The 25336-nt window shown below is 39.6% G+C and overlaps 1 protein-coding gene across 6 annotated transcripts in view; it reads left to right on the top strand.

The window, feature by feature from the left end:
• Ash1l (ASH1 like histone lysine methyltransferase) overlaps positions 1-25336 on the top strand; it is a 144124-nt gene that overhangs the window by 24746 nt on the left and 94042 nt on the right. For 4 of the 6 annotated variants that reach the window (XM_027393184.2, XM_027393183.2, XM_027393182.2 and 1 more), the window contains exons 2-3: positions 121-640; positions 15896-20450. In XM_027393184.2, coding sequence (XP_027248985.1) covers positions 221-640; positions 15896-20450 — 4975 coding nt within the window. In that variant the 5' untranslated portion in view covers positions 121-220. Of the gene's footprint in view, positions 1-120; positions 641-15895; positions 20451-25336 lie in introns of those variants that run through there. The other 2 variants (XM_035450499.1, XM_035450498.1) reach the window with 2 other exon arrangements.

The following is a 25336-nucleotide window of genomic DNA, read 5'->3' as shown; positions in this document are numbered from 1 at the left end:
CTATGTTACATTTTGATTGATTTTATTTTTTATTTTTATTTTTTTGCGCTTGTCCTGCTGTCCTTATTGTTCCTTTCTTATTTATTTTCTGATAAATTTTTGTTATGATCTATCCTGCAGGAAAAGAGATGCTGGTCGCAAGTTTTGGAAAATCGTATTTTTTTATGGAGCAGTGTTCTGTAAAAGTTTTGTAAGATTCTTTGGCAATAACACACTTGTGATGGACTCTAGGAATACTGCTATGTTAGGATTGGGTTCTGATTCCGAAGGATTTTCAAGAAAGAGCCCTTCTACCATCAATACAGGCACTCTGGCCAGCAAGAGAGAAATAGAAATAGAGAGTAACACGAAAGAAGAAGAGGATCCGCGCAAGCGGAATCGAGAAAGGAACAGTGAAGTAGGAAAAGATGATGGTTTGACTGATGCACAGCAACAGTTTTCAGTGAAAGAAACAAATTTCTCAGAGGGAAACTTAAAATTGAAAATTGGCCTTCAGGCTAAGAGAACTAAAAAGCCTCCAAAGAACTTGGAGAACTATGTGTGTCGACCTGCCATAAAAACAACCATCAAGCACTCAAGGAAAGCACTTAAAAGTGGGAAGATGACAGATGAGAAGAATGAACACTGCCCTTCAAAGTGGGTGAGTAACCTTTGCAACAGTACATGGTCATTGTCATTATTTGGTTTTCTTTATTAATCTTTATTTACACTAACCTGTAGATAGTTCTAAACAGGCTTTAGGGACACTAAAAGTATAACAACATAATTATGTGTATTTTTAAATTTTTTTTATTTGTGTGGATGTGTATAGGGAATGCCACTTCATGCATGTAGAGGTCAGAGGACAACTTTGGTGTCAGTTCTTTCCACCTTCACATGATTTCTAAGGAGTGAACTCAGTGTCCTTACCAGCTGAGCCATCTTATAGGTACATATGTCTGTACCTGTATTATGATTTGTAAAATTTTGACATGTTAAATGAAGCTAATTTGTGCTAAACAAATTAGATTGTTGCTCCTAATGTAACAGTGGGGAAAAAAGTGGCGATTATATTTAGGAAATGTAGATTTGAATCCTGTCTTTCTATTTCCAGTAATGAAGGGATGAGCATATTAACAAATAAATTGAGGCTCAGATAAAAATTATCATAGCACCTCTCTTTTAACATGGTTGAAAGGATATGATTCATCAACATAGTGAGAACTTTTGTTAAATGAATTGTTTTATAAGACATTCATGTTGCTGCTTCTCTTAGGCACACTGCAGATCAATAATCCTTGCTTCTCTGGAAACTAGTGTAGGATATCCTGACTGAAAGCAACAAACAAACAAAAAACCAAGTTGCCTTCTTCCTGTCACTATTCAAATATAATGACTAATTTTTCTTTATTAAAAAAAATGATTTAACATGGATGTGCTGGTTCATGCCTTGGGCTCGAGTATCTGGGAGGCAGCAGCAGGTAGATCTCTTGAGTTTGAGGCCAACTTGGTCTACATGGAAGAAAGAAAGAAAGAAAGAAAGAAAGAAAGAAAGAAAGAAAGAAAGAAAGAAAGAAAGAAAGAAAGAAAGAAAGGAAAGAAAAAGAAAGAAAGATAGATAGATAGATAGATAGATAGGGGGGGTGGTTCATGGATGTTTTGCTTGCTTGTGTGTCTCTTCTCAATGTGTCATACCTGGCTCCCACAAAAGCCAGAATAAGGTGTAGAACCCCCTTAGAACTGGAGTTACAGACAGTTGTGAGCCTCCATGTGGATACTGGGAACTGAACTCTGGTCCAGTGGAAGAAAAGCCTGTACTCTTAACCACTGAGCCATCTTTCCAACACCATGACTAATTTTTCCTAACTTCACTCTGTCTAGTAGTGAAAGTAGCAATTTGTGTGACAGACGTTTACGTTATTTAGTATCAGTCTATGAATACAGTATATGTCCCCTACAGGACGAAGAATGTGCATTAGTAATAAGGTGGAGTGAGACAGAATTGGTTTAACACTTTATCTGAAATTTAATAGTAATCTTCACTGCATGAAATAACTTGACTTTCATTATTTGTTTTTCTCTGTGGTCCATATTATTTTATGTGTATGATGTTTTACCTTCATGTGTATCTGTGTACTGTGCCATGTGCTCATAGAAGCCAGAAGAGGGAATAGGAACCCCCTTGGATTGGGGTTACATACAGTTGTGACCACCAGCTAAGCGGGTGCTAAGAATCCAGTTTGGTTCTTCTGGACCGGCAGCTGAACCATCTCTCTACCCCCCCACCCCCACCCTTTTTTTTTTTTTTTTTAAGAGAGTCTTTGCTGTATCGCACAGGCTGTCCTGAAACTTGTGCCCTTCTATCTCAGCCGACTGGGTGCTGGGAATACAGACATGCCACTATCACTATTATTGTTAAAAATTATTTAAAAATCTATGAGTGTATGCAGGTACATTGGTGTGCAGAGACCAAAGGAAGGCATCAAGTGTTTTATCTCTTCACAGCATTCCTTTGAAACAGGGTTGTGAACTGACTCTGGAGCCAAGCTGGCGTCTAGCAAGCCCTGCAACCTTCTTGTCTCCATCCATGATGGTGCTAGTGTTAGATGTGCATGGCTATGCCCAGCTGTGTGGGTAGCTTCTGGGAATTAGAACTCAAATCTTCATGTTTGCAAACAAAGCACTCTTACCCTCTGAGCTATCTCCCTAGCTCCTAATTCTCTTCTTGTGTTAGAATCTTCTTTCTTCTTTAAGTCTCAGGCTGACTTAATTCATTTCTCTTCCCAAGCCTCAAAGGTGCTAAGATTATGGGGGTGTGTAACACCATACCTATCTTACTACCATTATTTTTTTTTAAAGCTAGGAGAGGGGTGTATCCTGCAGTGTATATACAGATTCAAGAACAACTTTGTGAGTTCTGTCATTCTACCATGGGTCCTGGAAATGGAACTCAGAGAATCAGGCTTGCTTGGCAAAACACCTTTATTCATTTAGCTATCTTGTTAGCCCTTATTACCCATAGATCTTTGCTCCAAAGTTTGTGCTTTTTACATGTTTTCAGAATCTATGCTGCAGGTTCTTTGTTTACAGGATTGCTATGGTATCCAGAAGTGTGATGTGTGTTAAGACAGGGCCTCTTGTAGCTTGGGCTAGCCTCTAATTTGCTATGTAGCCAAGTTTTCCCTTGAACTCTCGTCACTCCTTGGGTTGGGTTTACGGGAGTAGGCCACCTGGTTTGGCCAGAATTTTCGTTGTGTTGTGTTTGGTTTTTTTTTTTTTTTTTTTTTTTTGGTTTTTCGAGACAGGGTTTCTCTGTGTATCTTTGGAGCCTATCCTGGCACTTGTTCTGAAGACCAGGCTGGCCTCAAACTCACAGAGATCCGCCTGCTGCCTGCCTCTGCTGGGATTAAAGGCATGCGCCACCAATGCCCGGTGTGTTTGTTTTGTTTTGAGCTTGAAGTCTCATTGTGTCTGCCTGATCTAGAACTCACTGTATAGATCTTGCTGGCCTCAAACTCACAGAGATCTGTCTGCCTCTGCCTCTAGAGTACTGGGAATAAAAGTGTGGCCATTTAATAAATGATTTATTTATTAGTACTGAAGGTTGAACCCACAGCTTCATGTGGCCTTTACCACTAAGTTGAGTTCTCCAGCTTTTTGTTCACACCTTGGCATGTGGACTGTTGACATTTCCTCAGAAGAGGAGTTGGTGTTGTAAGCAATTTTGCCTTGTTTGCACATGGCCTTAGTTTCAGGGATAGGTTAGAGTATGTAGTCTGGAGAAGACTAGAAGAGTACTCATCCATGCCAGGTACAGACTTAATCAGTGTTGCTGCTTGCAGTCACCCATGCCCTGTAAGTAAACTTGGTAAATTAATTGGTTTCTGGGGGCACGGGAGGGGGTGGTGGCAACTTTGATTTACATTAAAACCTTAGCAGGAGGGGAGTAGACATTCTTGGCAACAAATACTATTACCCCGTTGTTCCTGCATATATTCTTATTGTTCAAAATTGTCCATTTTAGATTTCCCATTTAGAAAGTTGGCTTGGTAATACCATGGTAATATAATGATGTCATCTGATGAGTAGAAAAATAGTTTCTGAAGTAAAGTGAATAAAGTTTTCTATTTAATATGTCTTTAGTGTTACCTTTGCTAGGATGGTTATAATACATTAAGATCATGCTGTGTTTAGGAACAGAGAGATGGCTCAGTCCTTCTAGAGGATCTGTGTTCCATTCCCAGCATCCATATGGCAACTCAAAACCATCTGTAACTCTAGGTCCAGAGTATCCCACACCTTCTTCTGGCTTCCCTGAGCACCTACATGAATATGGTAAACACGTGCGCGCACACATAAGCAAAACACCCATATACATAAATAAAAGAAAAATTTTAAAATAAAAAAGATGTTTAGAACCAAAATTGATACCAAAAAAACTTGTAGAAAAGCAAATGATGCATTGTTTTTTATATCTTCCAGAAACATATATACAAGTGCATACATGTTTCCTATATACATATTCTTCTCCATTTAAAAAATGTAAATACTATATCGTTAACATTGTTCTATATGTTGTTTTTCTCTATGTCATCCCCCAGCTGGCCTGGAGCTCACTAGGTAGACCAGCATGCCTCTGCTTACCAAGTACTTTTTAACTAAGCTAATTCTGGAGATTTTTCCTAAATAGCAGGAGTGACGTAGCTTCTTAAAATGTGGATTTAAATTTTTCAGTATGTATTTTTTAAAATATATATTGATTGTGTGTGTGCGTGTCTGCAAGCACATGCATGCCTCAGTATACATGAGGATGTCAGGGTGTATATTGTGGGTGTTGGTTCTGGGGATCAGCTTCTCAGGCTTGCTGGCAAGCATCCTTACCCTAAGAGCCATCTTTCTCGAACCTTCAGTTGGTTAGTTTCCCTTAGATACTACTTTGTCAATTTGCCATGCAGAAGTGTATGGTTTTTAATTCATAAATCGTTTTGGGAGCTTGGATGTAGTTCAGGGACTAACATGCTTATGTAGCATATATGAGGCCTATATGTGTTTCCCAGCATTGGGTTAAAAATTTTTATTCATAACTAATCTCACTGTTTAAGCTGAGGCTTACCTCAGAGTTGCTATATATACCAGGCTGGCCTCAAACTCAAAATCCTCCTGCCTTAGCCTTCTTGGTGCTGGGATTTGTAGGTATTGTAAGCATATGTCATAAAGCTTTACTTGTGATGTCTGGATTTTCATACATCAGTTGAAAAACTTTTTTTGAAAAAAAATTTACTTATACTTTAGCAGTTTTGTGTGTGTGTGTGTGTGTGTGTGCGCGCGCGCTATGAGTGTTAATGTCTATGTAGGACAGAGGTGTAGGATCTCCCTGGAACTGGAGTTAAAGGTGGGTGTGTCCAGTCCACTCCATGTGAGTCCTGGGAACTGAACTCGGATCTTCTGCAAGAGGCTGTATGTGTTCATAACTGGTGAAACATTTCCCTGAGGCTGCCAACCCCTGTTTATTAGTGGGTTTGTGATTCGTAAGTAGAAAGGAAGGCTGTGTTTTTGTTTTTTGTTTTTTTAGTATCCTGCCATTTTGCTTCAAGTGTTTATCAGTTCTCTTGAATTTTCTGACTAAGGCTTTAGAGAGTCAGGTATAGAGTCCCGTCATCCACAGACAGGTACTTTGACTTCTTCCTTTCCTCTTTGTGTCCTTTTATTTGCTCATCTTGTCTTACTGCTCTAAGACCTCTCTAGTAGTGGAGAAAGTAGGTATCCTTGTTTTATCCTAATTTTAGTAGAAGTACTTTTGAGGGTCCCCCCCCTTTTATATAGTATTGGCTATAGTTTGTCATTCGTTTTAGTTATTTATTTATTGGGTCCTCTGTGTAGCCTTGGCTATCCTGGAACTCACTCTGTAGACCAGGCTGACCTCAAACCTGGAGATTCTGCCTCTGCCTCTCTGCCTCTCTGCCTCTCCCTCTGCCTCTGCCTCACAGTTGCTGGGATTAAAGGTGCACTGCTACTGCCCAGCTCCTTTATTATAACATTTACTACTTAAATATTGACTTCTCTCTTATCTCTGGAGTATAACCAGCTTGACCTTGGTAAATGATCCTTTTTCTTTTTAAAGATTTGTTTTTACATGTGTATGGTTGTGTCGGCTCTCCTGGAGGCCATAAGAGGATACCACCTAGTGTGGGTGTTGAGCACTGCCTGTCCTCTGCCAGTGCAGTAGAAGCTCTTAAACTGCTGAGCCAATTTTTTCAGCTACTTCCTTTGTTGTTTGATGGAATAGTTTAAGAAGAATTGGTGTTATGTCTTTGAAGATCTGGTAAAATTCACCATTGAATCCATTTGTGTCTGGTCTCTAGCTGAGAGAGTTTTGGATTTGTTTTTGTTTTGTTTTGGTTTTGGTTTTGGTTTTTCAAGATGGGATTTCCCTGTGTATACCTGGCTGTCCTGGAACTTGCCCTGTAGACCAGGCTGGCCACAAACTCAGACAGATCCTGTCTCTGCCTCCTAAATGCTGGGATTAAAGGAAAGCACCAGAGTTTTAATTCCTGTATTTATCTCACTGTTATAGATATGTTTACATTTTTAAATCTCATCTTCATCTACACTGGCAGATTATAATGCATCTAGAAATTGATTTCTTTTAGATTTCCCAATTTAGTGGAATATATGTTTTTTAAGGTAAGAGCTAGTGATAATCTGAATTTTATTATTATCCATTGAAATGGTTCCCTTTTCAGGTCTGATTTTATTTTGGCCTTCTCTCTTTTGATTATTTTGGTTAAGGGTATTTCTATCTTGTTAAGTAACCAGTTTTTCTGTTTAGAGGACAGGTGTTTTTTAATATGAGCATTTAAAGCTATAAACTTTCCCTCTAGGGCAGTTTTCCTTGTATCCTGTAGGAGTTGGAGTATTGTGTTTTTATTTGATTCTAGAAATGTTTTTCATTATTTATTTTTATTTTATGTGCATTGGTGTTTTGCCATGAGTGTTGGGTAACTGGAATTTCAGACAGTTGTGAGCTGCCATGTGGGTGCTGGGAATTGAACCCAGGTCCTCTGGAAGAGCAGTGAGTGCTCTTAACCCCCGAGCCGTCTCTCCAGCTCCTGATTGTAGGAATATTTACTAAAATTTTCTTCTTGAATTCTTCAGAGACCTTGTTATTATTCAGTAATGTGCTGTTTAATCTCCATGAGCTTGTGTCTGCTGTAGGTCTCTCTTACTGTGTTGTGCTTTGTGTCCTGATGTATAGTCTCTTTTAGAGACACTCCATGGGCTTCTGAGAAGAATGAGTGTTCTGCAGGGTTTGAATGGAGTGGATGTTCTATAGGTAGATGTATGTTGGGACCTTTTTATTTAGGATGTCATTTAATTCAGATAATTCTCGGCTTACTTTTTGTTGAAAACACCTGTCAGTTGATGAGAGTTTGGTATTAAAGTTACCAACTGCCATTGTGCTAGATGAATCTGTGACTTTACATTAGTATAATTTGTTTTATGAAATTGGATGCACCTGTGTTTGGGGCATATGTGTTTAGAATCTTAATGTCTTTTTTAATGTTCTCTTAATCAGTGTAAGGTGACTGTCTTTTTTTGCTAGTTTTTGTTTGAAGTCTATTTCATCAGAGATCATTGACACCGACTTCATTTCCAGGTCTACTTGCTTGGAACACCCTTCACACAAGATAAGATAGTGTCTGTCTTTGGTGGAAATGTGCATTTTTTAGAGGTAGCTTACAGATGGTTTCTGTTTTGGGGTCCAATCTACTAGTCTGTGTCTTTTGATTTACAGGTTACAACCATTAATCTTCAGAGTTATTCAAAGGTGTGTGTTGGTGCCTATCATTTGTTGATTTTGTATTTTTCCCCCTCTTTCTTTCTTACTGAACTATTATGCTAGCATGATTTATTCTTTCCTGTGACTTCATGGGTGGAATTTTGTTTCCAGTCTAAAGGATCCCTTCAAGGACTTTCTATAGAATTTCCTTCAGCCTGCTTTTTTTTTAAAATTATTATTATGAAATGTTATTTTTCCTTCAGTTATGACAGTTTTGCTGAGTATAGTAGTAGTTTTGTTGGTAGCTGTCTTTTAGAACTTCAAAACGTCTGTCTAGGCCTCCTGGCATTTAAAGTTTCAGCTGAATAATCTGCTCTTACTCTAATGGGCCTGCTGTGTGGGCCTTTGCATTTCTACCTTTATTCTGTGTACTTAGTGCTTTAGTTACAACATGGTGAGGGGGGTAACTTTTCTGGTCTGTTTAGTGTCCTGAATGCTCCTAACTCTTGAAAATTATCTGTTCCCATTCTTTTAAAAATGCTTCCATGCCTTTATAGGCTCTTCCTTTTCTGTATCAACTGACCATAGATTTGGTTTTTCTCAGTGTCAATATTTTGGAATTTCAACTTTAAATGCTGCATCTTAGATTTACTTGGCAAAGACCACATTTAAAAGCATTAGTGTAGAGCTTTGCATATATTAAATAAAACTCAGTAAACATGCTTGGTGGTGGTGGTACACCACTTTGATCCCTGTGCTTAGGAAGCAAAGGCAGGAGGATCTGTGAATTCAAGGTTAGCATGGTCTACAGAGTGGGTTCTAAGACTGTCAGGACTAAACAGAGAAACTCCGTCTTGAAATGCCCTCCCCCCAAAGTAAGTCAGCATGAGTTATAGAAACTGTAAAAAACAAAAAGTTTTCTATTATTTATAAATACCATTTGAGTGTAAGAGTATAAAATGCATAGATCTTCAAAGAATTGGCTGTACAAGAATACTCCCCTTTCATGGCATTTTCTTTAAATTTTTTTTTTTAAGATTTATTTTTATTTTATGTGTATTGGTATCTCCTCTGTATGAGGTTGTTATATCCCTTGGAACTAGAGTTACAGACATTTTTGAGCTGCCATGTGGGTGCTGGGAGTTGAACTTGGGTCCTCTGGAAGAGCAGCCAGTGCTCTTAACCAATGAGCCATCTCTCCAGCCCCCATGGCATCCCTTTTTACTTCATATGCAAGTTATTGGCTATGCTATAGGGCTTAATTGCTACCGCATTAAAAGGCAACTATATAGGGAAGTGTGATCTCTGTAGCCTCTGTTCTGTGTGGTTCCAGTATGGTTCCAGTATGCAGGAAAGGGAAGGGACCCTTGCATTCTCTTTTCTTCCTTCTAGTCCAGAATGTATAGAAAAAAAATTTCATTCCAACTTTGTAGAAAATTTCCTATTCTTTTTTTGCATTTATGTCTCTGTGTTGGGCAGTATCATTCACATTAAAACACAATACAAACTGAATCCCATTTTCAACAAAAATTGCTGAATTTTATCTCGTTCTTTATCCACTTCTTTTTTATATGGGTGGGTTTGCAGAATACTACTGAAGAAATCACAAGCCGATTGATAAATGCCAAAATAGGGGAGCATTGTAGCTTTCCATTTTAAACTCTGTTGATTATGATTGATAATTCAAACAAGTTGAAACTTTCCTAAGTATACTTAATAGTAACTTTAGGGGTGTTTTGTTTGTTTGTTCCGATCTCGAGAATTAAACTACCCAAATTTAGGAAGTAAATTTAAGTTTACTAAATTGAGGGGTCAGAAAAATAGCTCATTGGTTAAGAGCATTTTCTGCTTTTGCAAGGACCCAGGTTTGGTTCTCAGTGCCTACAAGGCAGCTTACAACCATGTGCACTCCAGCGCCATCTTTGGACTCTATGGGTATCAGATGCCTGTATGATACAAATCATATATCTATATAGGTCAATACTCATACAGATAAATAACAATTCTAAATAAAAATATTAGTAAGTTGCGACATTTTACAAAAAGGTAAAAGCTAGCTGATACAATAAAGGAAGAAGATGTGAGGAGTGGAGCATTTAAAGACTTGTATATTCCATGTCTGTGAACTCTCCCTCACCTTCCCATGTGGGTGCCCGAGTCTCTGCCTCCATTGCACTTATTTTTGTTTTGAAACTGTACTATAAGATACTATTTGTTTTTCTCTTACATGTGTGTTTTAAGGTGATTTTCTTTTCAGTTTTTACATTTCATTTTTCAACAGCCCTTCTATTTTTGTTGTGCAGTCCTAGCTAGTTGTTGGTCCTGGGGTTGAAGATTGGCGTATCCCATTTATGACCAGGATGTTACCCATGTACTAAGTGTTTGGTTTTTCTTGTCGTTTTGGTTGTGGGCCTTGGCGTTTAACAGCTTAGCCATCTCTCTAACCATCACTTTTCTTAGACTAAGGAATGGAAAGTATACCTGCTTGTGTCTCAATTGTCATTTGTTTTCATAGTGTACATAATGGAAGTACAAGGACTGTGAATGTTTCTTGTTTCATGGTTGTTTTTGCTAATGGAAGTCATCATTGAACCAAATTGTTAGAAGTCATACCTTCTTTGGTGCCAGAGAATTAAGCCTAAAAATCATCACTTTAGCTCAGTAATTCACATGCTAGTTTCTATAGTTGTCTAGTCATATCTCTTTTTTCATTTTAATGACTTATAAATTATTCCAGAGCTGCACACATACAGACTAGTTAGTAAATGCTCTCATTACTAATTAATTCTGATATACAGCTGTATGGTATTAAGTGAAGACTTCTGCTGGAAGTCTCTAGAATTCCTGTATGGTAACGAACCCTAGAGCTTGTGTGTGGTGTGTGTGTGTGTGTGTGTGGTGCATGTGCCACAGCGTGTGGACCAGGTTCAGAGGATAGTATTGCAGAGTCTGTGCTCTCCTTGAAGCTGTATGTGGATTCTGGAGATGGACCTTGGGTCATTAGCAAGTTGCTAAGCCAGTTTGAAACCTTGGTTCTTTTGTGAAATGTGACATATGGAGAGGCATGGTAGAATATATAATGAAACAGAAGTTTCCTGTGTGATCTTACCTTGTAAGTCAATACATGCTTGAATACACAATTCTATATTATACCTCTTTCACAACTAGTCACTATAAGTTCTCAGGTTTGCAAGGGGGATATGGAGTCCCTTTGATTAAGAGATTTATTAGGAGAGTAAGTAATGCCATACATAGATAAACATGCAACACAGTAGTAACTCTTAAGAAACTTCAAGCTCAATATTGAGAATCCCTCCTTTTGGGTTTCAAAAGAGAGAGGTTCCATGCACCGTGGTTGGCTGATGAGTAGACTATAGTATGTGCTTGTATGGAGATGGAGAGATTGTTCAGTGGTTAAAAGCATTTGCTGTGCTTCAAAAGAACCTAAGTTTGGTTCCCAGCATTCATGTTTGATGCCTTATTCTCTGGTATCTGACACCCTCTTTTGCCTTCCACAGGCCCTGTACTTAGAGGTACAAACCAACACATACATATACATAAAGTAAAATCATTTAAAAAATATGTGTTGTAATCAGGTTGACTCTGATTCTTGGTCAACAGGGCAAAGGAAGAAGGCCTGTATTTTGAGGAAGGAATGTTTGAGCTCAGAATGTGGGAAAGTAGGGAGGAGAGGCTAATTTAGTTAATGCATGTTTATCGTATGGGAAGTAACAGTCACCCCTGAGAAATTGAAGTCTGCTGGTCTGATGCTTGTAGACAGAATCAGAGAAAGAAGCTCCTGCAGATGAGCATGGCCCAAATGGCCCTGGGCCCAAACCTAATGGTCAGATAGGGGTCTTAGTCTCTGTTCTGTTGCTGGGTAGAAACACCATGATCAAGACAACTCTCATAAAAGAAAGTATTTAGCCCGGTGTTGGTGGCACACGCCTTTAATCCCAGCACTCTGGAGGCAGAGGCAGGCGGATCTCTGTGAGTTCGAGACCAGCCTGGTCTATAAGAGCTAGTTCCAGGACAGCCTCCAAAGCCACAGAGAAACCCTGTCTCGAAAAATCAAAAAAAAAAAAAAAGAAAGAAAGTATTTAATTGGGGGCATGCTTATAGTTTCAGAGGCTTAGTCCATTATCATCGTGGCTGGGAGCCTGGCAGAAGGCAGTCAGTCAAGTGTGTTGCTGGAGAAGTAGCTAAGAGCTACATTCTGATCCACAGGCCGAGAAGCAGAGAAAGAGACTAAATCTGGCATGGATTTTTGAAACCTCAAAGCCCATCCTCAGTGAAGGATTAGATTACTTCTAATCTTTCTAATCCCTCTCAAACAGTCATCACTCCCTGATGACTAAGCATTGAAAAATATATGAGCCAATGGGGTCCATTCTTACTCAAACCACCACATAGGAATTCCTAGAGGAACATGCCAAAGGCCAGATTGAACCAGAAATGTGCTCTTGTGGTCATTTTTCATGTTGGGAATAAGTTATAAAAAGGCATCTAAGGCTAGAGTGATGGCTGTGCAGTTTAAAGCAACTTACTGCTTGCCGGGTGGTGGCAGTGCACGCCTTTAGTCCCAGCACTCGGGAGGCAGAGGCAGAGGCAGGCAGATCTCTGTGAGTTCCAGACCACCCTGGTCTACAAGAGCTAGTTCCAGGACAGCCTCCAAAGCCACAGAGAAACCCTGTCTCGAAAAACCAAAACAAAGAAACAAACAGATAAATAAAGCAACCAACCCTTACTGCTCTGCCAGAGAACCAGAATAACCAGAATTCACATCCCAGAACCCACATTGGGCTCTGAGGAATCTGAAACTCATTTCTGGCCTCTCTGGGCCTCTACACACAAAATTCTAACAAGCAAGCAAACAAACAAATAAAACCCCCCACAAAGCCAGGTATGTTGACAAACCTATTATCCCAGAAGGATCTTAAATTACAGGCCAACTTGGATTACATATATATACTCTGTCTCAACACCTCCAAGCCGCCCACCCCCCAGAAAAAAGCCTTTTTTTGTATGTGGCAGGGGTGCCGGAGGCTTTTTCTTCATTAAGTTATATAGCAAGAAAACTTGCTATTAAAGTTACATATAATAATGTTCATATTGTTATTGATATTTTTCTATTGTAGTTTCTGAAGAAATGAAATTTCCTCTGCTAGTTTTGGTTTACTCTTTTGAGACATGGTTAGAAAAGTACATCGTGCAGTGTGTTTGTAAAGGCACTTGTGAGTGGAGTTCCATTTCCTGGAACCCACATAAAGGTAGAAAGAAAACTAACCCACACAATTGTCCTCTGGCCTCCACAAATGTACATGTCCCCGTGAGCTCTAGCATCCTGTGCACATATTCTTCCCAGCTACATTGCCAGCTCTTTTTTCTTAACTTGTCGGATTTATTTGGTTAGTTATTTTATCAATATATTAACAGTATTTCAAAATATTCTCTGTGTTTGTGTGTGTATGTGTTAGGTAGACATGCTTACCTGGGCACACACTTGTCAAGATCAAAAGTTGATTGGTGTGTTCTTTAGCTCTCCGCTTAGCTTTTTATGGGCTCTCAATGAAAATGAAGCTTAGGGCAAATCCTTAGGATCTACCTGTCTCTGCCTCCAGTGCTGTTATAGGTGTAGATGTAGCTTTTTCGTGGTTTCTGAGACCCGAATTCAGGTCTTAATGTTACAGCAAGCACTTCACTCACTGAGCTGTCTCCCAAGTCTTCCTTTTGTTTTGTGAAGCATTGCCTTACTCTATAGCCTAGTATTGATTAATTCAAATGCATAGCAATCCTCCCGCTCCATCCTTCCATACGCATACATTATAGACATTATTACCACACCCAACTCAAAATACTTTCTGTAATATTATATTATTGATTTGTTGTTAGAGTTGCTTCTATTATTTTTGATATTTGGAAATTTGGGGGTATTTTTGTAACATTTAGCCGTACAAAATAACTTCCAAAGAAAAAGCCATAAAATAAATTAAAAGTACTGGACATGGTGGCACATGCCTTTAATCCCAGCACTCAGAGGACAGATGCAGGTAAATCTGTGAGTTCAAGGACAGCCTGATCTACAAAGCTAGTTCTAGGTCACACAGACCCTATCTCAAAAAGTCAAAAATTAGCCGGAGAAGTAACTCATTGTTTGGCTCTTCCAAAGAACCTGGATTCAATTCCCAGCACCCACATGTTGGCTCACAATCATTTGTGACTCTAATTTCAGAGGTTCTGACTCTTTTCTGGTGTCCACAGGCCACACCAGACGTACATGTTGTGCAGAGACAATAGGCAGCCAATAACATACACACACAAAAATAAAATTATGTATTTATTTACTTAGACAGGGTCTCTGATGTAGTCCTGTCTGTCCTAGAGCTTGCTATGTAGACCAGGCTGACCTCAAACTCCCAGAGATTTTTTTTCTTGCCTCTGCTACCGGAGTGCTGGAATTAAAACCATGCACCACTGTACAAAACACTAAAATAATTTTTTTAAGAAACCAAATAAAATGCCAGGTAGTGGTGACTCATGCCTTTAATCCCAATACACAGGAGGCAGAAGCCAGCCTGGTTTATAGAGTAAATTCCAGGACAGCCAGGGCTACACAGAGAAACCCTGCCTTGAATCCCCTTAAACCAAATAAATAATAAATTAGATATGTAGTACAAAATGACAGTGTTCTCAACCACACTTTAATATGTATATGTACATATATTAATTTTCTTTTTTGTCAATGTTTTTGGTGCTTGTGAAGGCACCTGATGCCAAGCATGTCAACCTGAGTTTAAACATTGGAAACCATATAGTAAAATTCCTTCATACTATCCTAACCTCCACAAACAGATACACAGTAAATGAATAATAAAGTAAAAACAGCCCACATTCATATGTTTTTAGTCAGAAGATGATAATAGAAAAATAACAATTTACTATGTCAAATCATGAAGATTATCTAAAATAAATATGTAGGCTTATATGATTGATAGTCAACAAAGTGGCTTAAATATCTTAAGCCAAAAGTGGTTATAAATGCCTGTAATCCCAAGGGAGACTGACACAGGCAGATCACTAAGGATTTGAGGCCCGCCTAGCTATAGAGTTTAGCCCTTGTCTCAAAAAAAATGAAAAAGAAACAGATCAGTACTAGTAGCATTTGTTATAGTTGTAGATGAGCTAACAAAAAGTACCATTAGTATACTTTTGTTTTTGTTTTACATTCACGGTGGAGTGGGGCATCTGTATGTTGTTACTTACCTGCTCCACTATGAGGGTAGAGATCTGGGGACAACTAATGGAGGTGATTCTCTTTTTCTACTTTCGTGAGTTCTCTAGGGATTAAACTCAGGTTGCCAAGCTTGGTGTCAATACATTTACCCAATGACCCATCTTGCCAAATAGATTTTTTTGTTGTTGTATTGATTTGGCTTTTAGAGACATTCTAAAACTGTATACTCAGTGTGGCCTTGAACTCACTTTATAGTCTGGACTCAAACTCATAGCTGTACTCTTACCTCAACCTCCCAAGTGTTAAGGATATAGGCATGTATCATTATGCTCCACTTAACATTTTCTTAAAAATATTTTCCCTAAGCTAGAGAAATGACTTAGTGTTGCAAGTGCTTGCTGCTCTTCCAGAGTACCTTAGTTTCTTTCCCAGTACCCATATTGGGAGGCTTAAAATAGCTTGAAACTCTTGCTCCCGGAAGTCATCTAGTTTCTATGAGCACCTACATGATTGTCATTCATGTGCACAAACACACATATACCCAATCCTTAAAAAACTGTATTTTGGGGCTGGAGAGATGGCTCAGAGGTTAAGAGCACGGTGCTCTTCCAGAGGTCCTGAGTTCAATTCCCAGCAACCACGTGGTGGCTCACAACCATCCATTATGAGATCTGGTGCCCTCTTCTGGTGTGCAGATATACATGGAAGCAGAATGTTGTGTACATAATAAATAAATAAAATCTTTAAACAAAAAAAAATTGTATTTTGCTCTGTGTGTGTGGGGGGGGAGAGAGGAGAGAGAGAGAGAGAGAGAGAGAGATGCAATTTGTTGGATTATAATGTGAAATTAAAGTGTTAAAAGATTTGTTCTCTCTGAAACCTTTTTCTTGTTCAAATTTTAGGACCCTTCAAAACTGTTTAAGAAAGCAGGTGATGCTACAGCCATGGAATGCCAATCTGAGGAAAGCATCCATCTTCATTCACCAGGAGAAAATAATCCTTTGTCTAAGAAACTTTCTCCGGTACATTCACAAATGGCAGATTACATTAATGCATCACCATCTCTTGTTGGCAGTCGGGACCCTGATATAAAGGACAGAGCATTACTTAATGGAGGACCTAGTGTAACAGAAAAGTTGGCACAGCTCATTGCTACCTGTCCTCCTTCCAAGTCTTCCAAGACAAAACCGAAGAAGTTAGGAACTGGCACTACAGTAGGATTGGTTAGCAAGGACTTAATCAGGAAACCAGGTGTTGGCTCTATAGCTGGAATAATTCATAAGGACTTAATTAAAAAGCCAGCTCTTAGCACAGCAGTTGGGTTGGTAACTAAAGAACCAGGGAAAAAGCCTATGTTCAATGCAGCAGTAGGACTGATTAGTAAGGAGTCTGTGAAAAAATTGGGAACTGGCGCTACAACGGTATTCATTAATAAAGACTTAGGCAAAAAGCCAGGGACTATCACTACAGTAGGACTGCTGAGCAAAGATTCAGGAAAGAAGCTAGGGATTGGTATTGTTCCAGGGTTAGTGAATAAAGAGTCTGGCAAGAAATTAGGACTTGGCACCGTAGTTGGACTGGTTAATAAAGAGTTGGGAAAGAAATTGAGTTCTACAGTTGGCCTAGTGGCCAAAGATGTTACAAAGAAGATTGTAGCAAGTTCAGCAATGGGACTGGTTAATAAGGACATTGGAAAGAAATTAGTGAGTTGTCCTATGGCAGGACTGGGCAGTAAAGATGCCTTAAACCTTAAATCTGAAGCACTGCTCCCCACTCAGGAACAACTTAAGGCTTCTTGTAGTGCAAACATCAATAACCATGAAAGCCAAGAACTTCCTGAGTCCCTGAAAGATAGTGCTACCAGCAAAGCTTTTGAGAAGAATGCTCTGAGGCATAGTAAAGAAAGCATGCTGGAAAAGTTTTCAGTCCGAAAAGAAATTACTAATTTGGAAAAGGAAATGTATAATGAAGGAACATGCCTTCAGCAAGACAATTTCTCATCCAATGAAAGGGGAGCCTTTGAGACCTCAAAGCATGAAAAGCAACCTCCTGTATATTGCACTTCTCCAGACTTTCAAATGGGAGGTGCCTCTGATGCATCTACAGCTAAGTCTCCCTTTGGTGCAGTAGGAGAAAGCAATCTTCCTTCCCCGTCACCTACTGTATCTATTAATCCTTTAAGCAGAAGTCCTCCTGAAACTTCTTCACAGTTGGCTCCAAATCCATTACTTTTAAATTCTACAGCAGAACAAATGGAAGAAATTTCTGAATCTGTTGGAAAGAACCAGTTTTCAGCTGAAAGTACTCACTTGAATGTTGGTCATAGGTCATTAAGTCATAGCATAAGTATTGAGTGTAAAGGAATTGATAAAGAAATCAATGAATCAAAAAATACACATCTAGATATTACTAGAATAAGTTCTTCCTTGGGAAAAAAGCCAAGTTTGGCTTCTGACTCTGCTATTCATACAATTACTCCTTCAGTTGTTAACTTTACTAGTTTATTTAGTAACAAGCCTTTTTTAAAACTTGGTGCAGTAACTGCATCAGACAAACACTGCCAAGTTGCTGAAAGCCTAAGCACTAGTTTTCAGTCCAAGCCATTAAAAAAAAGAAAAGGAAGAAAACCACGGTGGACTAAAGTGGTGGCAAGAAGCACATGCCGGTCTCCAAAAGGATTAGAATTAGAAAGATCCGAGCTTTTTAAAAATGTTTCTTGTAGCTCACTATCAAATAGTTCTGAGCCAGCTAAGTTTATGAAAAATATTGGAGCATCATCTTTTGTGGATCATGATTTCCTTAAACGCCGATTGCCAAAGTTGAGTAAGTCTACAGCTCCATCTCTTGCTCTCTTAACTGACAGTGAAAAACCATCTCATAAATCTTTTATTGCTCACAAACTATCCTCCAGTATGTGTGTCACTAGTGATCTTTTGTCGGATATTTATAAGCCCAAAAGAGGAAGACCTAAATCCAAGGAAATGCCTCAGCTAGAAGGTCCACCTAAAAGGACTTTAAAAATACCTGCCTCTAAAGTTTTTTCTTTACAATCTAAAGAAGAACAAGAACCCCCAATTTTACAGCCAGAAATTGAAATTCCTTCTTTCAAACAAAGTTTGTCTGTATCTCCTTTTCCAAAAAAGAGAGGCAGGCCTAAGAGGCAGATGAGGTCTCCAGTGAAGATGAAGCCACCTGTGCTATCGGTGGCTCCGTTTGTTGCCACTGAAAGTCCAAGTAAGCTAGAGTCTGAAATTGAAAACCATAGAAGTAGCAGCGATTTCTTTGAGAGTGAGGATCAGCTTCAGGATACAGATGACCTAGATGATAGTCATAGGCAAAGTGTCTGTAGTATGAGTGACCTTGAAATGGAACCAGAAAAAAAAATTAGCAAGCGAAACAATGGACAATTAATGAAAACAATTATCCGAAAAATAAATAAAATGAAGACTTTAAAGAGAAAAAAACTGTTGAATCAGATTCTTTCAAGTTCTGTAGAATCAAGTAATAAAGGAAAAATACAATCTAAACTTCATAATACAGTATCAAGTCTTGCTGCCACATTTGGCTCTAAATTGGGTCAACAAATAAATGTCAGCAAGAAAGGAACCATTTATATAGGGAAGAGAAGGGGCCGAAAACCAAAAACTGTCTTAAATGGCCTTCTTTCTGGTAGCCCTGCCAGCCTTGCTGTGCTTGAACAAACAGCTCAGCAGGCAGCTGGGTCAGCCTTAGGCCAGATCCTTCCCCCTTTACTGCCTTCACCTGCTAGTAGCTCTGAGATCCTTCCATCACCTATTTGCTCTCAGTCTTCTGGGACTAGTGGAGGTCAGAGCCCTGTTAGTAGTGATGCAGGCTTTGTTGAACCTAGTTCAGTGCCATATTTGCATATGCACTCCAGACAGGGCAGTATGATTCAGACTCTTGCAATGAAGAAAGCTTCCAAGGGGAGGAGGCGATTATCTCCTCCTACTTTGTTGCCAAATTCTCCTTCTCATTTGAGTGAACTCACATCCTTGAAAGAAGCTACTCCTTCCCCAATTAGTGAGTCTCATAGTGATGAGACCATTCCCAGTGATAGTGGCATTGGGACCGATAATAACAGCACATCAGACAGGGCAGAGAAGTTTTGTGGACAGAAAAAGAGGAGACATTCTTTTGAACACATTTCTCTGATTCCTCCTGAAACCTCTACTGTCCTAAACAGTCTTAAAGAAAAACATAAACACAAATGTAAGCGCAGGAGTCACGATTACCTCAGCTATGACAAGATGAAAAGACAGAAACGGAAACGGAAAAAGAAATATCCCCAGCTTCGAAATAGGCAGGATCCAGACTTCATCGCAGAGCTAGAGGAGCTAATAAGTCGTCTAAGTGAAATTCGGATCACCCATCGGAGTCATCATTTTATTCCCCGAGACCTCCTGCCAACTATTTTTCGAATCAACTTTAATAGTTTCTATACACATCCTTCTTTTCCCTTAGATCCTTTGCACTACATTCGGAAGCCTGATTTAAAAAAGAAAAGAGGGAGGCCCCCTAAGATGAGGGAAGCAATGGCGGAAATGCCCTTTATGCACAGCCTTAGTTTTCCTCTATCTAGTACGGGATTTTATCCTTCTTATGGCATGCCTTATTCTCCTTCACCCCTTACAGCTGCTCCAATCGGGTTAGGTTATTATGGAAGGTATCCCCCCACTCTTTATCCACCACCTCCATCTCCTTCATTCACCACTCCACTGCCACCTCCTTCCTATATGCATGCTGGTCATTTATTGCTCAATCCTACCAAATATCATAAGAAAAAGCATAAGCTCCTTAGACAGGAGGCTTTTCTTACAACCAGCAGGACTCCTCTCCTTTCCATGAGCACCTACCCCAGCGTACCTCCCGAGATGGCTTATGGTTGGATGGTGGAGCACAAACACAGACACCGTCACAAACACAGAGAACACCGTTCTGAACAACCCCAGGTTTCCATGGACGCTGGCTCTTCCAGATCCGTCTTGGAATCTTTGAAACGTTACCGATTTGGAAAGGATACTGTTGGAGATAGATATAAGCATAAGGAAAAGCACAGGTGTCACATGTCCTGCCCTCATCTGTCTCCTTCAAAAAGCTTAATAAACAGAGAAGAACAGTGGGTTTCTCGAGAGCCTTCAGAATCAAGTTCTTTAGCCTTGGGATTGCAAACACCTTTACAAATTGACTGCTCGGAAAGTTCCCCAAGTTTGTCCCTTGGAGGATTTACTCCCAATTCTGAGCCAGCCAGCAGTGACGAACATATGAACCTTTTTACAAGTGCAATAGGCAGCTGCAGAGTTTCAAACCCTAACTCCAGTTGCCGGAAGAAATTAACTGACAGCCCTGGACTCTTTCCTGTACAAGATACTGCACTAAATCGGCCTCACAGAAAGGAACCCCTGCCTTCCAGTGAAAGGGCAATACAGACATTGGCAGGTAAGAGGATTATTTTGCTGTCTATTTGTGTTACAGTAATAAATTATTTTCCCATTGGTTTCTGGATTCATGTACTTGACCTTCTTATTAAATTTATGCTTTATTTTTGTTTTTATAAGTATATTTTGAAATCTCCAAAGTTTTTATTTTTCTTAGATGTAAGAAGTAAGGAATATCTTTGTACTATGTTTTATTTACGTATTTTTGTTTTGAGAAACAAACAAACAAACAAAAAACCTTGGGAAACCAGGAAAAATGCTCTAACTTTTGCACAAAAGTTTATGCTTCATTCCTAAATCTAGAAATGACTCAGACACTTGTTAGCAGTAGATAGCACTTATTGTATCCTAGTTGAGTAATTACAAATGCTTCTATGTTACACAAGAGTCCCATGTGTCAATAAAAATTTAACCTTTGAAAACTTTCAGGACTAAGATTTGACTCAATATTCAGAGAGGCTTATGTTCTAGATTACTTTTAGGTATCTTCATCAAAGTTATTTCAAACATATATAAAAAGGCATGGAACATACCTAAATCATTTATTTGTAGCTTCCAGACTAATGTTTTTTGAGACTAGGAAAGGTGGCATGAAACTGAAATCATTGCTTATGTAAATAAAGGGTATTCCTAACTTAGAAATTACTATGATTTTTTTTAAAGATTTATTTGTTCATGTATTTTATGTATATGAGTGCTCTATTTGCATGTATGCTGCATGGCAGAAGAGGGCATCAGACAGAAGAGGGCACCAAATCTCATTACAGATGGTTGGGAGCCACCATGTGGATGCTGGGAATTGAACTCAGAACTTCTGGGAGATCAGTCAGTGCTCTAAAACACTGAGCCATCTCTTTAGCCCCCTACTATAATCTTTAAAGGTTTTGTAAATTAGTTGTAAAGTCTGATGCTTGAGTATATTTTATATCTGTGTATTTGTTTCTGATTTTTCTAGAGATAACTTGGGCAGGAACATTAGAGCTGAGTGCCCACCATAGTGAGCAAAGGGTCCTTCATTTCTATCTTTATTCCTTTAAAAGGGTAAAAATTTGCATATAAAACAAAACAAAAAACCCTCAGAAATAAGTAGGGTTTTCGTTTTTGTTTTGTTTTTTTTTTTTCCCTAATTTTGCTTATTCACAGACTTTCAAAAATCAATCTGTCTTAGTGGAAAAGACAGATTTACTTCTTAAGAATGTAGAAGAAAAGGGGACTAGACGGGTGGCTCAGCACTGAAGACTACTGTCGCTGTTCTCCCAGAGGGCCCAGGGTTGATTCATAGCCTCTACACAGCAACTGGGTTTGTAGCTCCAGTTCCAAGGGTCTGACAGTCTCTTCTCTTCTCCATGGGCACCAGGCTTGCAAGTGTTACACAGACCTACTCAAATACAAAAAAAAAAAAAATTATTTTTGTTCTCTTTTGAGGCAAGGATTCTCTAGACCAGGCTGGCCTTAAACTCAGAGAGTAATCAACTTTCCTCTGCCTCCCTAGTGCTAGGATCAAAGTCATGTAACATCACCACACCCTGGCTAAAATGTTTCTTTGTTATGTTTTTTTGTTTGTTTGTTTATATTTCTGAGACTGTCTCTCACTATGTAGCTCTGGCTGTCCTGGAACTCACACAGAATCCACCTTCCTCTGTCGAGGGCTGGGACTAAAGGTGTTCACCACCACACCTGGCTTCCTTTTTTTTTTTTTAAACTCTTTAGACCAGGCTGGCCTAGAATTCACCTGTTTCTGCCTCCCAAGTGCTGGGATTCAAGGCACATGCCACCACTGCCTGGCCACCAATGCTTGTTTTTGGATAGCAAATATTTGCTAGGTGTTGTACTTTTGGAGCCCATTTCATTTTTCTGTGCAAGAGAATGATAATAACAAAAATTGTATTATGTTTCCTTATTGTGAAGTTGTGTCTAGTGGTGCATGTCTGTAATCCTAGTACATGGGAAACAGAAGCAGGGAGATTAGAAGTTGAGGGCCAGCTTGATCTATGTAACAAACTCCAGGCCAGACAGGGCTTTATGGTATGAACCTATCTCCAAAGAACAAGAAAAGAGAAAGTTTCATTTTTTGTGATAAAATATATAAAAGAGGGACTTTAGTATGGATTCTATAACATGAGGGGCATAATTCAGAGAATGACTTCCCGAGAAAAAGACCTAAAATAAAATAGGACCGTTAGCATGAGCAACAATTAGCTGGAGAAGCAGAATCCTGTGCATTCATTTATTCATTAATTTTCTCATTCATTTATTGAATTCCAAAATATCAGCATTGTTCTAGTTATTGACATGTACTAGTGAACAAAGATCTGATGTCTGACTGCTTATCTTTTCCAGTGTAGTTAAGGGAATCAGATGGTAGAGGGGTATGCAAATACATAATGACATAATTGAAAGAAGTGTTGTGTTGTTTGTATTACAGAATAACTAGAGGGAGAATAAGTGTTGGGAGAGAGTTACCTACTTACTCAGTTAACACAACCTAAGGATAAAACAAGTTGGGATGAGAAAACTAGGATGAAAAGCATATTTTGAACACCCTCCACTGGAAAGGAACTCTTAACTGCTGAACCATCTCTCCATCCCCAAGAGTAAGACTTAGTATTCTGAAGGAGAAAAAAGAAGGAGACAATGTTTTCTAGAGTGGTTCCCAGATACCTTTTTGGGGCATTTAGTTGAGTGGTAATGAGATCAAGTTAAAATAGTTGTTACACAAAGGAGACAGAGGTAGGAAGAAGATTTAAGGAGGTTGGTGAGATGGCTAAGTGGTTAACAGCACTGGCAGCTTTTGTGAGGACCCAGGTTTAGTTCCCAGCCCCTACATGTTAGCACACAGCTGTCTGCGACTCCAGTTCTGGAAGGTCTTACTGACTTTTTTGGCATCATACATGTTTGTGGTATATACACATGCATGTAGGCAAACACTCATACACACAAAATAAAAATATTGTTTTCAAAAGTAAATGACAAAAGAAGAAACAGATTTACCCTTCTTGCTATCTTATGAGACACACAGACTTATATCTCCAAAGAGAAGTCATGATAGATGTAGTGGCATATACCTGTAATATACCTGTAGTTCCAGACAAAGGAGTCTGAGGCTAAGACCAGCCTGGCCTATATATATAATGAGGCGGAGGGCAGAGACACACTCTGTTGTCTCCTACAGCAGCCTCAGTAGTTGTTTTTATGAAAACTTTTTAAGGCTTGTTTTATTTCTTCATGTTTTTAAAAACGGGATTTCCACCTTGCCACCCCTCCCCCAAAATAAGATTTTATGTAGGTGAGTGACTGTAGAGGTGTCTTGGATGGGGGTCCAATCCCGTAAGGTAAAACTTTATATAGGTCACAAAGATTTTACAAAGTGGTTAAGACATATCTTTTAATATAAGTGGAATTTCTTGTGAGATTTCTAAAATATTGCAGGCTTGTAAGCTGAGAAAAGAGGAAGGCCTTACACATGATTCATTACTATTTTGACACTTATTTGAATATCCATATGTAAAAGAAATATGGTCTCCATTGCAAATCTGTTAAATGGAGGGGCTTCTTTCCCTTTCCCTGTTGTAAGGATTCAGGCATTATGCTGGCCTGCCCCTGTCACCTGGCAGAATGCACTCAGGCAGTACCCTGGTCAGCCCAGGGTTCCATGACTACTTAGTCTGCACGCAGATGCAAAGGACCCCTTTAAAAGAAAGACCTCCACCCACTTAACCTGTCTTTCTTTTCCTCTCTTTTCCTGCTGTTCCTGTCTCCCTCTTCTCTTCTGTCCTCTGTGTCTCTTTATCTCTTTTCTCTTTCCTCCTCCCACCCCTTTCCTTTTCTCACTTAAGCGCTGTCTTCCTGGCATGTTTGTCCCCGCCTCGGTGACCCTCGCCTCCCAAGGAATCCACCAAGGGTCCCCTCAAGCTTTATCATAACACCTGCCCCCGTCATTATCTGCCTTTCTATCCTGATGGGGGTTGTCCTTCTGTGTATATGTTTCTCTTAGTGGCTGATGAATAAAACACTGTCTGGCCAATGAGGCGGAAAGATAGGCGTTACTAGGACTAGGAGAATTCTGGGAAAGGTAGGCAGAGAGAGCCCCCACCACCACCAGAACAGTCGCCATGTGAGTGCCAAAGGAGTTAGAGTTCTGGACCCTTCTCCAGTAAGATAAAACCACATGGCAATACTTAGATTAATAGAAATGAGTTAATAATTAAGACAGAGCTAGCCAATAAGAAGCCCTAGTCTCCAGCCAACAGTTTATAACAAATACAGTGTCTGTGTGTTTATTTGGGGCTCAAACAACTGCGGGAAGCTCTTTTACACTGTCCTGTCCTGTCTTAGAGAGTGAGTGTGTGTGTGTGTGTGTGTGTGTGTGTGTGTGTGTGTGTGTGTGTGTGTGTGTGAGAGAGAGAGAGAGAGAGAGAGAGAGAGAGAGAGAGAGAGAGAGAGAGAAATAGCGAAATTGTACGTTACGCATGTTAGAAGGACACAGCGACTGAAGAGATGGCTCAGTGGTTAAGAGCACTTGTTATTGCAGAAAACCTAAGTTCTATCCTCAGCACCCATATGGTGGCTCACAAACATCTGTGGCTCCTGTTCCATGGGCTCCAGCGACCCCTTTTGACCTCCTTGGGCACCAGGCACACATATGGTATACAGATAGACATGCAGCCAAAACACTCATAAAATAAACCTGGGGACAGGGAGACACAGCCTCAGCACTAGGAAGGCAGGGGCAGGAGAATTTGAAGTCATGCTTGGCTACACAAGAAATAGCAAGACTGCATAACATGTCCTTGTCTCAAAGACAGGCTGGAGCCTGGGGATCACCCCCCACACACACACCCTCAGTGTCAAAACTTTAGGGGAAGGGAGTAAAGAGATAGCCAATTA

The sequence above is a fragment of the Cricetulus griseus genome (genome assembly GCF_003668045.3).
Source record: "Cricetulus griseus strain 17A/GY chromosome 1 unlocalized genomic scaffold, alternate assembly CriGri-PICRH-1.0 chr1_0, whole genome shotgun sequence".
Classification (NCBI taxonomy): domain Eukaryota; kingdom Metazoa; phylum Chordata; class Mammalia; order Rodentia; family Cricetidae; genus Cricetulus; species Cricetulus griseus.
Note: the sequence above shows the minus strand (reverse complement) of the source record. Positions and strands in the feature narration are given on the sequence as shown.